This window comes from Thyridium curvatum, assembly GCF_004353045.1.
Source record: "Thyridium curvatum strain D216 chromosome Unknown NODE_3_length_876553_cov_77.224826, whole genome shotgun sequence".
Classification (NCBI taxonomy): domain Eukaryota; kingdom Fungi; phylum Ascomycota; class Sordariomycetes; order Thyridiales; family Thyridiaceae; genus Thyridium; species Thyridium curvatum.
This window is the reverse complement of record NW_022156758.1, coordinates 85,952-98,541: the sequence shown is the minus strand read 5'-3', so window position 1 is coordinate 98,541 and position 12,590 is coordinate 85,952. Positions and strand designations below refer to the sequence as shown.

The window sequence follows — 12,590 nt, the reverse complement described above, 5'->3', positions numbered from 1 at the left end:
CACAATGACCATCAACGACACCATGACTGAGAGGCTGCGAAAGATCGACGAGAACCACAAGCTTGCGTACAAGATTTGTGAGCACTGGTCCGTCAAGAAGGGCGGCGACGTCGAACCATTTTTTGACCTGTTCCATGACGATGCAACCTTCACCACAATTGCACAGAAGGGCATGTTGCCACTTCTAGCTGGGACGCTCTCCAAAGACGAGTTTCGAGCATGGGTGTTCAAGGAGTCTCGGATCGGCGATGTCAGCGTCAAGGTTGAAGGAATCACGGCCAGCGAGGACCGCTTGGCCGTGGAGGCGAGCTCGGATATGAACATCAATGGTAACAGCTACTGTAACCGCTATCACTGGTTGTTTGAGATCAAAGACGGGAAGATCTCAGCTGCCAGATTCTATCTGGACACTCTGTTTGCAAAGCAGGCTATGCAATGGGTTGAGGAAGCTGAGGCTGCACAGAAGGCAAAGTAATGGACTTGCTGGAAATGGATTCTGTATGATCGAAGGACGGTGTGAGACATCCAATAGCTTCTTTCCCCATCCCGGGAGGCACATTTCGGGATATAGAGTAAATGAGCAAGTCTCGAAGCGAAGCATTAGTCGCAAAGGGTCTCGTCGACTTGTGCTATAGAGCTCTGATCCCCGAATAGTGCTGAAACGAGGTCTCACTACTCCAGAGGCAGTACTAGTACACCTTCTTTTATCAAGCGCTAGATATGCTACTATCTTTGCCATTTCACCCAGCTACTTCCAAGCAAAGATCATAAATGCTATGTTGGCGGGATTTACCTAATGTATCACTTCAGATCAGGGTAGAGAACTGCAAGTATATTGAAGCGAATTGAAATATCTTAGTAGCTTGAGTGAAAGACTAGTTCCGCAACCCTAATCCTAGCTGACCTACCCACAGAGACATCCATTCCGCCGTTACGGGTGAACACGATCGCAGTGTCGGTGACCTTTTTGTTGCCTTTTCAGTTGATATATTCAACTCGGCTTCATCGTCATCGTCTATCGCCACGGCCTGGAAGAATTCCAGTAGCTTGACCGCAGGATTGGTCTGAACCTCGGTTTGAGTGACTTTCTCCGATGCCACTCTCTCCAGGGCTCGCACCCAGTCGGCATACTCGACGAGCTTGATTTCATTCTCGCCGGACTCTGCAAGTGCGCGGCGTACGATGGGATAAAGCTCTTGCCATGTGCTCGAAGACGGGTTGACCAGATTGTACACGAGACTGCCCTCGCCACTGGCGCCATGCTGAACAAGCTCCACAATAACCTCGGCGAGTATGTTGACCGGAATCCAGTCGATGGTATTGGAGACTGGGAGTTGCTTTGGTAGCATCCCCAGCACCTTGCAGCTAGTCAAGAACAGTGGGAACCATTCGGTCTTGTTCCAGGCCCCTTTGTCTGTTCCTACTGGACCTGCAATCTGGCCAACACGGAGACTGCATACATCAACGTTGTTATTGGCATTAGCAGTGTGCAACAGTTGTTCCGAGATCCATTTGGATTGCGCGTAGCCCTGTTCTTCAGCGGTCCTGGGATCAGGCATCACCTCTTCTGGAACAGCGCCTGGGTGGCCAGCCTTCTTCCAGCGCACCGCGGTCCCAACACTGGACACAAAGAAGATCTGACTTCGCCGAGCGGAGTCGACGCTGAACTCGATCAAAGTCTTGATGCCTTCGATGTTCGTCTTTGCAAAGGTCGCAAGCGACAGATTGAAGTTGACGGTCCACGCATTGTGGATAATATGCGTGACTTGGTTCAGCAAGGTGCCATACACAGCCTCATCGAGTCCCAGGAGCGGCTTTGAGAAATCGCAAGTGTAGAATGTGACTCTAGAGGAATCAAAAGAGTTGACCAAGCCACGTGCTGTGTTGGCCGAAGCTTGGCGAGACTCTGCGTCAGCCGAACGGTTCAGACAGTAGACGTGGTCTACACGCTCTTGCTGCAACAACGTGTGAAGAAGGTATGAGCCCAAGCTTCCAGTCGACCCAGTCAGGAGCACGCTCATACGTTCTGACCGCATGGAGCGAGGGCTCGGTTTCGCCTTCTTGATCGGCAGCATCTGAGAGTATTCTGACAGGATTGATTCCATCTCCCGCAGGTGCGCTTCTGCATCTACATGAGTACCATTTGCATGATAGAGATTGTGCAGACCCTCGCTCAATGTTCTTAGGGTCGGATGAGCATAAATAAAGCTTGGGGCGAGTTTATCGACTTTCTGGTGAGATTTTGCCAAGCTGCTCCGGAGAGCTCGAGAGAGTTGCAGGGTTTGAAGAGAATCCATACCGAGCTGATACAAGTTGTCGTCGTCTCCGCCTACCTCGAGATCTGTAGTTGTTCGAACCAATTCTCGTAACTGCTTCAGCAGAAATTCCGGGGACTCGGCAAGATCAATGCTGAGCGCGTTCTCACTAAGCATCGAATCGGCAGCATTGTAGACTTGGTCGATTGCATCTTTGTACAGAGCCAGAGTAGCGGGACGGCTAATGGTTGACTTGCCTGTCCGGGGGAAGGGCTTTCCTGGCTCTGTAAAGAGCACATGGCTTTTTACGACTCGGCCATGTGCAGGACAGTCCCTATTGGCATCTTCGATGATGGGCCAAATATGTTCAAGTAGTTCCTCTTTTTCCTTGTCTGTCTCCACAGGGTGTCGGGGCTCAACCAACAATGCGGACTGGAAGCGACCTTCCCCTATCACTAGTGCCGATTTGACTCTCTGATGCGTGCTTATCAAGGCTTCCATGGATGTTGGGTTGATCTTTTCGCCCGTCTCAAAGACAATGACATGATCCGCCCTCCCGCGGTGGATGAAGAGATTTGGCTTCTTCGGATCCGGATGTCTCGCGAATAGGTCGCGAGACCGAATCTCAGTAGCTTCAGGGTCGGCGATGAACCCTGCTTGAAACTGAGCAAGTTCAGGTTTTTTAACCATGACGGCCTCGTACAGATCGCCCGAGTGGTGCTGGAGCTCCATGTTGGAAAGCCGGCCGAACTCGACGTATGCATAGTCTTCGTCGTCTGGGCGATATTCATCAATGAGACCGAGCTCTGTTTGGCCATATGCGTTAAGAAGCCTGGTCCTGCTGCGGACCACATCGCCGATTTCGGTTGATAACGGCGCGCCAGCGAAGATGACGAATCTTAACTTCCGCAAGTTTTCTAGGAACTCCGGTTCTTTGGCTATAGCATCGATGATCGCTGGAGCAAGGAAGGCACCGTCTACCAGCCCGCTGCGGACGATCTCATCTGATAGCTCTGGAGTTACAGGCTTATCTGGAGGCGGTAAGACTACGACTTGATTGAGGAATTGTGCGAAATGGTGGGCTAGCATCAGGCCAGACCCCTAAAGAACCAGTCAGATGAGATCTTTGAGCATTCCCGTTGGGGGGTGTGGAACACTTACATGAAACATGGGGAACGGAGTGTAAAGCCTGCCTGGGTGTTCTGTAAACCATCGCCAGAAGTTTGTCTTATTCGGCGGATGAGGCTGCTTCACGATTGCCTCCAGACAGCAACCGAACCCTTGGGGAAAGAAAATGGGTTTTGGAAATCCTAAGTTCAGTGAGCTTGGATACCATATTATCACGGGTTAGGAAGCCTGACCTGTGGATCCCGATGTATGAATGATTGTGAGAGGTAAGTGGCAGCACTCCTCATAGGTTGCTGTGAAGGGATACGGATCGACCGGCTCGGGAGAGTGAAGCCAAACATTCTGCTCTGGAACAGTTACATGCCGCATTTGCAAGCGTTCGATCACTGGCTCGAGGCCTGGGGGAGTTGCTGATGGTGTGAGACAGATTGAGCATTCCGTCGCCTCCATAAGCTTGACGTGGCCCTCAAAGCTGTTCCTCGGAGAGGTCCAGAAGGTTTGATAACCAACTTTTGAGGCTGCTGACATAATAATGATGTACCGGAGATCGCTTGGGCCGAGATAGGCAAGAGTCTCGAAGGTGGTAGACCTGCCCAATTCGCGCTCCAAAAACCACGACGCACGATGGATCGCATCCGCAAAGGTACGAGCCGTGATATCCTCATAGCCATCAGAGACCTCTGAGCCAATTGGAATGCTGAATAGGACTTTATTAGGCTCAGTCTCGGCGATGTGGTCCCACACGGCCGGTAGAGGTCGTGGATAATCCAGTGAGCCCATGGTTCGTTACTCGCTTCAAACCTTGGGGAGGTGGATAAGAAAATGAAAGCACCCGGTTGTAGATTAGAAATGACTTTGGTATGTTCTTGGTGAGTTTTGTCCTGCAGGTTGTTCCTTTTTGTGCCAAGCTATCTCGTTGTTTCTATTGATGAACGTTCTCCTACTAAATAATCCCCCGAACAGGACTGGTCGGGCACAGAGGCTTCCGAGCTCCTACTCCGGATTTGGCTCCGACTCTCTCCTGTCCGGAGGCAATCACTCCGGGGCCCCGGGACACTAGTTAAATATGGAGACACACTTTTCAAACCATCTCTCTGAAAGCGTGCGCTCCGTAGTGTATTCCTCCTTAATTCCGACCTGCCCCCTAATCCCGTCTCCGCGGACTCACCATTCTGCCGAGGACTTTGGAGATATGGGCGACCTACTGAAAGGCGTGGCCTTGGTCACTGGTGCTGGCTCAGGTAGGTGTAATTTTCCAGCCCATGCGATCAATCCAGCGCTCAAGTTGCAGAAGGAATCGGACAGGCCACATGCATCGCTCTTGTACAACATGGCATCAAGCAGCTAGCGGTGCTAGACATCAACGCGGATGGTCTCGCCGAGACAAAGCGTCTTGTCAACGAAGTCCGGGAGGTCAATGTCCTGGAGCTTCAAGTAGATTTGGCCGAAGAACATTCTATCATTTCAGGTGTTCAGCAGGCAAATGATCATTTCGGGAGAATTGACATCCTGATCAACAACGCCGCTATTGCTGGTGCAATCTCGCCCTCGACCAATGTCGCCACCTCGGACTTTCACAAGATCATAGACGTTAACCTGGTTGGACTCTGGATTTGCCAGAGAGAAGTTATTAAGCGCATGCTGCAGCAGGAACCCATCAAGCAACGGTTGTTATATCCTTCCAGGTCCTCGTATCATGCTAACTTGCGTATAGAACAGGACCAGCCTCGAGGGGGGTGATTGTCAATCTATCATCAACATACGGCCTTGTGTCGCCCCCCGCACTACTCTCGGTGCCCGCTTACGTTGCAAGGTAGTCAAATTTGATAATCAATTCCTGTTGAGCTAAGAACACTCTTCTGACCTTCGCGCCAGCAAGCATGGGATCTTGGGCATCACGAAAACTGTAAGTCCGAGAAACAATACGTAATCGAGAGTATGTATCTAATGAAGCACAGGATGCAAATACATACGCGAAAGATGGAATACGTATTAATGCAATCTGCCCGGGGTAATTCTGCTTGACGAGTTGTCAGAAATGGAAGCACGCTAATTGAAAGTATAGCTATGTGAATACGCCGGCGATGAGAGCGGCTGCTCGTTCCAGTGAACTCGTTCAGGAGGAAGAGAAGAAGGTCCCAATGGGCCGCTTTGGCGAACCAAGTGAGCTAGCAGAAGTGATATGCTTCTTGGCCTCGCCGATGAGTAGCTATATGACTGGCAGCGCCGTTGTGGTGGATGGGTAAGGCATCCCGATCATACCTGTTGGAGGCTACATGATACTGATTGCTCAACAGTGGTTTCACAAGCATCTAGTGGTGAGGAGGGAAAAGATCGTTGGGAATGTTGCACAAGGTGAGGCTCTTCCATGGGCATTTTCTAGAACATCACTTGACAACAGCTTGAAGACTTAGGTGGGTATGTCAGTAAAGATTGGCATGTATCTATATTAGACCAAATATTGATGGCTCTGCAGAATGAATGTGAAATCCAAATTATGTTCCGTGAATATGCATCTTCTAAGGACTCCCAGGTTTCACCACTACAGACTCCTTTCCTTCGAGCGCGAGAGAAATGGCAATGTCCCCCCAACTATAACCCCCAACCTGTCTGAAGACGGCTCGCTAGCAGTCAATGATCTTCTCATTTCCGTATTATTATTCATGAACCCGTGGAGGCACGGACACAAGGCACAATGAAGCTAGGGCTTGTGGGATGCCTCGAATCTCCGATCCGCAAAGCGGGGTGCCCGAACAAATAGTAGAGGCTCGGATGGCCGACTAATCGTTTCGCGCCGCCGAACCTTTTCGTTCGCAGAGTATTCCCAAACCACTCTCTCAGGTGAGTCATATGGATCGTTGATCCAACTGGACTAAGTAGACAAATCACCGGCAGCAGGTATGTCCTGAAATTATGTCTGTCGGTATTATTTTCCATATCACCACTTTCTTTCCACGGCTGCTCAGCTGCAACTCGACAAGTGTCTCCCCCTAACGAGAATCAACGCCGAACAAACAATTCTAAACTTCCAACACTGATTCATACTATCCTGTCAACATGACGGTCGACTGGGATGCGCCGGCAGCCAAGGTTTTATCACCGGTGAAACTCGCTCATGTCGTGCTCCGCACCAACCAACTCAAAGCCATGGTTGATTACTACAAGACCTTTCTCGGGGCTGAGGCAATGTATGAGAACGACGTGCTCGCATTCTTGACCTACGATGAGGAACACCATCGTATCGCGATAGTTCAGATGCCAGGGACGAAGAACAAAGACCCACAGACCTGCGGCTTGGAGCACACTGCCTTCACCTACAACACCCTCACTGATCTTCTTTTGGCTTACAGGCAGCGTAAGCAGAAGGGGATCCAACCTTATTGGCCGATCAACCACGGGCCAACTACATCCATTTACTACAAGGACCCAGATGGAAACATGATCGAAACTCAGGTCGACAATTATGAGGATGCCGAATCGGCCACTGAGTTCATGAAGTCCAAAGCATTTGCTGAGAATCCTATTGGTGTGGATTTCGATCCAGAGGATTTTATCAAGCGCTTGTCTGCTGGGGAGAGCGAGTCTGAGCTACAGCGAAGGGTAGAGATTGGACCGCGAGCATTGCCAACAAATGCTTGATATCAGAGCTTGCTCCACGCCTAAAACTATCTTGAGATGGATTGATAAGTCAATTGATGTGCCTGTGGGCGTTCAGAAGGTCTCTTGTCATAGCGAGAACAAAATATTATACTCTGAATGCAAACTGCTTTTGTCGATATTCCTTGACCACAGGCACCTCCTTGTTTTAAATGTGTTGTTATGTAATAACTGCCAGGCGACAGGGAACTATATTTGGTGTCGTCTACTCAGATTTCTCAAATACCATCTTGTTGCGCATGGTGCCCACATGTTCAAGCTCCATTTCCACCACGTCGCCGTCCTGCAACCACGCAGGCGGCTTCATAAAGGCCGCAACACCACTTGGGGTACCCGTCATAATAACGGTTCCCTTTCTAATGGTCATGGCACGGCTGAAGTGGCGGATGATGGCGGGAATGTCGAAGATTAGGTCGTCCGTCTGAGTGATTTGTCTCTGGTCTCCATTCACAATACTCCGCATCCTCAGCTGCTTGGGATCAGCGATGATGTCCGGAGAGGTGATAACAGGACCAATCGGGGCGAATTTGTCGAAAGACTTGGCCATCGATGGCTGGTTGTTCGACCGTTCAGGCATCTGCCACCATCGAGCCGACACGTCGTTACCCACGGTATAGCCCAAGATATACTGGGTGACGTCTTCGTCTTCGCTCACGTTCTTGCAGTCCTTGCCAATGACAACACAGAGTTCGACCTATTTCCCCAAGAAGCAATCCACGTCAGATTCCTGGATTGAAAATGGGAGGTGATAATAATGTAGAGAGAAGCAGAGCCATGTAACTGCTTACTTCGTAGTCCATCCATTGGCACGCGGGGTGAATGGGTATGTCTTCGAAGGGTCCAGCGAGTGCATCTGGGCGTAAGGGTTCAGTATTGGCACCGGCGATGACGGGAGTCGTTCGATATTGAACTTACCTGCAGGCTTGTAAAAGGTCTGCGGATACTCTCCGACTTTCATCTGGTGTTCCCAATCTTGTCAATCGTCTCTTTCTCATGATCTGCTTGGAGAGGTGCATCAAACTACAGCAGAGAATCATACTTACACCACCCTCTTCCGCATGCTTTTTGTAGTTGAGCCCAATGCAAAGGAAGATCGGGACTTTGGGCAGCGGAGCAAGGACCTAGAGGTCAAAAGAAAGGTAAGTACGGAGTCTAGCCACATTCTCGCTTCTGGCCAACCCTTCACTGTGTTCCCTCACAATACGCACCTCTGCAATCTTTTCTGTTGAGCCCGAAAGCTTGAAATCATCCGACCAGGGCTCCTGGCCAGCACTGAAGACAGGAACTTCAGCACCTATCAGAGCGTCCTTTGTTATCTGCGGCAAGTCTTTTGCCTCTCCATAGAATACCTGCCCGGAGGTATTCTTGAAGCGAAGTAGTTTGCCAAAGCGAGCCATCTCTTTTCACGAATATTTGAGTAGTTTCTCCAAAAGAGCTGTTGATGATTTACGACAAAAAGGGTGGAGGATCAGTCCCGAAGGTTACGAGAACATAAAAACCCGACGAGCTTATGTCTCGGACTTCTCGGAGGCGCAGTGGGACCGACCGGCTGGTAGATACTAGTCTATTACCAGATACGGAATAGTATTTACCAAGGTACCAAGGGAGGTCAAGAATGGTTAACGAATTGGAACTCGCACACCTGACATGATAGGCAGTGACCACAGTGAGAAGATGTTAGGTATGTGTGTATGGGCACTATTCTGTACCATGCTTAATCCCCCTTGGATACAAAGAGAGAACAAAGGATATGAGTAATCAAAAAGGTAAATGATATAAACTACTAGATTGTTATATAATCATTAACTAGTCAGTTGAAATTGTAAGTTAGTCTATTAAAAAGAGTGACGAATGATTGTATTCAAAGTGGTTGGTCTAGCCTCATAAGTTAAGTTACCAATTCTGCTCGGAACTACCCAAATTGGTGCCGAACCCGGCCGACCCCGCACTCCGTGCGGGGTGGAAATCACCAATGCCGTGCTGTTGGCGTAGTAGGATATCAAGAACCGGAGGTCGGACTGTCGAGCCAGAAACCAGAATCGGAGAAGACGCACTCCGATTGCATTGATGTAATTGATATAGCAAGCATTGATGGAGGCTACTAGATAAGGACGTGTCCAGCGAAATAGCAACAGCTCGGTACTATTACCTTTTCAAGCTCTGGGAAGCCACTTAGGTATTTGTGCCTTGATCATTTGATGTCGGTCAAAACTGGACCATCGCGAAATGTTCCAATTCCGTGACCCATATCCGAGTTCTCTGCATATTTTTAGATACAGACAAAGGATATCATAGCCAATCAACTAGAAATACAGTGCGTTCAAATTTGTGATCCCAACAACATGCCTGGCACCATAAGATCGTCATTATCAGGCCAACCTATTAGGGTCGCCCATTGTTCGTTGTCAAGGTGCATTTGATCGAACTGTATCCGGTATCAAAATTAGCACCATTCCCTGGCCTCTTTGAGACAGTTGTCAGGGTTGATTGAGCTTGTTCTTACATCTTCAGGGTTTCCTAGGTCAAGGTGTTGTAAAGACGCGTCATGGCTGATCACTTCCGCGGAGAGATCATTGTCCATTCCCAGAAATCGATTCCTTGCGTTGTCAGCCGTCAACCGGGCTAGATTTGCCATTTGCCCAAGGGAGGGGAAGACACGATCTGCAACGGCGTATTCGAGGTAGCTGAAGTGTCCGGCGACAAGGTACATCAACCCCACGTCTGACTCTATGGCAGGAGATTGTGGATTTTGTAACACGTAGATAAACAAGTTGACCAGTGCCATGAGTGGGTAGACAACGACAAGCCTAGCATTGATTAATCAGTGTTGTGGTGAAGAAGGTGAGGGCAAGAGATCTGAAAATGACTCACCACTTCGGTGACAGTGGGTTGATATTCAGTTGCGGAAGATATTGAACAAACTTCCTTGTGGCGTTGATGAAGACTTCTCCACTCTCTGCTGTCATCCGAGCAAACTCCTCGCGTTCATGAGGCAGAATCTTAAGTGCAGTACTGTTCCAGGGATGGACTAGAACAGCATGGATGGCCACCACGCTTCCGTAATAGGCGTAATGGTGATAGAGAACACTCTGGAAATCTAGAGATGGAGGAAGCTGACGTGAAGGGTTCCGTAGGTCTAGCTTCATATAGTCAGGAAGGCTGTCCCACCAGGTGTCAAGTTGTTGTGTCATTTCTGCGATGCTGCTTGCTACCTCTTGCAGACTGGCTTGGTTTGTTTTGAGGTCTGCAATTCTCCGGCTAAAACTCGAAGAGAGTTTCGCATGTTCAATGGCCGTCCTGATGTGAGCCAAATTCGTTTCGGCATCTTCGATACCCTCAGGCATTTGGCATGTGATATCTCGATCGTCAATGGCCTGCAGGTCTCCTGGTTAGCGTTTGTTCATCGCGAAATAGATATTATTTGTGTACCAAGGGTCGACCGGATCTGTTCGCGTTGACTCGCTCGAAGCCATAAATGGACCACCATAGTAAGCTCCGCGACTTTATCGCTTCCGGGCTGAGATTCCAACAGGCTGGGGGCTGGCGGTGAAGACCCTTCGACACTGCAAGCCTCATTGCAGAAGAGCATAACATGTAATCGATAGAGGGGTAGCCGATGGCCTCCACAAAGAACGCCTGGCGTTTCGGTCAGTTTGAGGAATGCTGAAGTTTGTGACGAGTAGGCTCACCATTGCTGCTAGAGCTTGGACTGCCATCAAGCTGGTTCTGAAGTATAGGATATCGTTGTGCACCGACAGTGCATTCGCAAAGTACTTCCAGCTCTTTGTCGCCGTCATGTCGATCTTGAAACCTTTGACAGCACTCTTCGTTTCGAGGATTCGGCATCCAGCAGCGTAGACTACATTTCTGAGAGCATACCACCCGGGATCAGTCTCGATATCCCCTGGATTGCTCTCTTTCTGAAAGTGGGCGCGCAAGGCGTTCTCAAACGTGGGCCGGGAAATAATGCCGAAGCCAGCATCGGTGTCCGTGTCGAAGTAGATGCGGCTATACTTCCACGCCAAAGACTCATCCGGCTCAGGCTCTCGTGGACCGATATTTGGGACACTGAGTTTGAGCGCACGGGAGATATCAGATATGAGACCCCGCGCGATGGTTCCAAACTCATTGACTCCAGTCTTCTCGTTGACCCATTCTATTCCTGACTTGGAGCAGATTGAAAGAAACGACCCGGGACCTGAACAGTGTTAGTGACGTTGGATTAGGAGCTGCAGTCTAGCGTACCGTGATATTCATATGTCAACTGGTAACGAAAAGGTTAGTATATACGCCTGGCAAAGAAGGAAGTCACCTACTTCTTGCTCCGGAGGGGCTGTGCTCGAGCCGTCGTCTTCGACGGAGCTTAGACTAGTGGGAGCGTGCGAAGGAGGAGTATTGGAGTAGATGGAAGCGACTTTAGTTGAAGCGTCATCATGGTGGGACGAGAGTGTTGGTGGAGGCATCAGAAGGTCGGGGTCAACCGCCTCTAGGCTTTCCGTGATCAAGGCATCTGGCGGTGGTGCAAGAACGCCGGTGTCTCCGACAGGGTATGGCATGGGCGCTTCTGGTGATGTGGCGGTAAACTGTTGAGGGATGTTGTCCTGTTCGCTGAAGACATTTTTGGTCGAGCAGGGTCCGGTCGGGTCAGGGTTTTTTGGCTGACTTTCAAGAGTCGAGGACTCAGGAGGTCTATTTGCAGTAGGAAATTGTTCAGGTGGAGGGTCATCGTCGATTCTCTCCATCTGAAGGGTGAAAGACTGGAATAGTCCATATCCCTCACCAGGCACCGCGGAGACTGAAACCCTGCGTGCAGTCGATGGCCCCGATTTCGGTGGCGATTTTGAAATCGCAGTATCGCTATGAGCAAAGCGATCCTGCAGCCCTCTGAAGCCTCGCGTATGAAATGACCTTCGCCGGCTATTTTCAGAGTAATCGCATTTTACCTTGTGGTCCTAACGCAAACGCAACCAATATTCAGCAGCAGTTCATGGACACGAGAGGTATTTGCGGTTCAATTGGTGATATGCACTCACCACACAGTTTGGACAAGGTCGCCCGCTGTTACCTATCGTAGCAGACCAACGGTCAGTTCGCTGATAGCACAACAGATACATCCTCCGCTTGCGGAGGTGGAAGGGAATCTCATCTTCTCACATTTTATCTTTTTCGATCTGCAGAAGTTGCACGCCATCGCCGACTTTGTATTTGGCCTCATTGTGTCCGTTCTGATCTAGATCTGGTCGCATGTACCGGCGCAGCTAGATAGTCGACATGAAAGCCCGTCGCAGTCAAGTTCATAAGGTGATATACCTGGAGAAGACTGCAGCTCGATATCCAAAAGGGTGGGCTTCGCGGTGAGGTTGGAGTGTTTGACCTGCCGCTTCGAACTGGTTGAAAAGAGTTTCTTGTGGGGTAGATTCATACACCCCGGGTTTGCAAGTTAAGGATTACTGGCTTTGCTTTGCCGAATGGCGCCTTGTTATGAACCCGAGCACCTCTCCACGGCGAAATGTAGTGAGTGGTCTGGACATGAAGGTGAAGATCGATCTT

General features: G+C 49.8%; 6 protein-coding genes across 6 annotated transcripts; 3 read left to right on the top strand and 3 right to left on the bottom strand.

Annotated features, from left to right (window-relative positions):
* Positions 1-4: 4 nt before the first annotated feature.
* E0L32_000717 (uncharacterized protein) lies at positions 5-475 on the top strand (the record flags this gene model as incomplete). Its single annotated transcript, XM_031141890.1, has 1 exon — positions 5-475. One exon carries the CDS (start codon positions 5-7, stop codon positions 473-475), a length of 471 nt encoding a protein of 156 aa, XP_030994251.1.
* Positions 476-875: 400 nt separating this feature from the next.
* E0L32_000716 (uncharacterized protein) lies at positions 876-4,163 on the bottom strand (the record flags this gene model as incomplete). Its single annotated transcript, XM_031141879.1, has 2 exons — positions 876-3,356; positions 3,699-4,163. The coding sequence occupies 2 exons, from the start codon at positions 4,161-4,163 to the stop codon at positions 876-878; spliced, it is 2,946 nt and encodes a 981-aa protein (XP_030994250.1).
* Positions 4,164-4,449: 286 nt separating this feature from the next.
* On the top strand, positions 4,450-5,699 carry E0L32_000715 (uncharacterized protein; the record flags this gene model as incomplete). Its single annotated transcript, XM_031141868.1, has 7 exons — positions 4,450-4,624; positions 4,675-5,050; positions 5,098-5,196; positions 5,259-5,289; positions 5,342-5,394; positions 5,449-5,625; positions 5,681-5,699. 7 exons carry the CDS (start codon positions 4,450-4,452, stop codon positions 5,697-5,699), a joined length of 930 nt encoding a protein of 309 aa, XP_030994249.1.
* A 741-nt stretch (positions 5,700-6,440) lies between these two features.
* E0L32_000714 (uncharacterized protein) lies at positions 6,441-7,022 on the top strand (the record flags this gene model as incomplete). Its single annotated transcript, XM_031141857.1, has 1 exon — positions 6,441-7,022. The coding sequence occupies one exon, from the start codon at positions 6,441-6,443 to the stop codon at positions 7,020-7,022; it is 582 nt and encodes a 193-aa protein (XP_030994248.1).
* A 223-nt stretch (positions 7,023-7,245) lies between these two features.
* Positions 7,246-8,437, bottom strand: E0L32_000713 (uncharacterized protein; the record flags this gene model as incomplete). Its single annotated transcript, XM_031141846.1, has 5 exons — positions 7,246-7,734; positions 7,829-7,893; positions 7,956-7,998; positions 8,084-8,161; positions 8,249-8,437. 5 exons carry the CDS (start codon positions 8,435-8,437, stop codon positions 7,246-7,248), a joined length of 864 nt encoding a protein of 287 aa, XP_030994247.1.
* Positions 8,438-9,483: 1,046 nt separating this feature from the next.
* On the bottom strand, positions 9,484-11,782 carry E0L32_000712 (uncharacterized protein; the record flags this gene model as incomplete). Its single annotated transcript, XM_031141835.1, has 6 exons — positions 9,484-9,847; positions 9,912-10,414; positions 10,470-10,676; positions 10,730-11,238; positions 11,286-11,304; positions 11,357-11,782. The coding sequence occupies 6 exons, from the start codon at positions 11,780-11,782 to the stop codon at positions 9,484-9,486; spliced, it is 2,028 nt and encodes a 675-aa protein (XP_030994246.1).
* Positions 11,783-12,590: the final 808 nt, after the last annotated feature.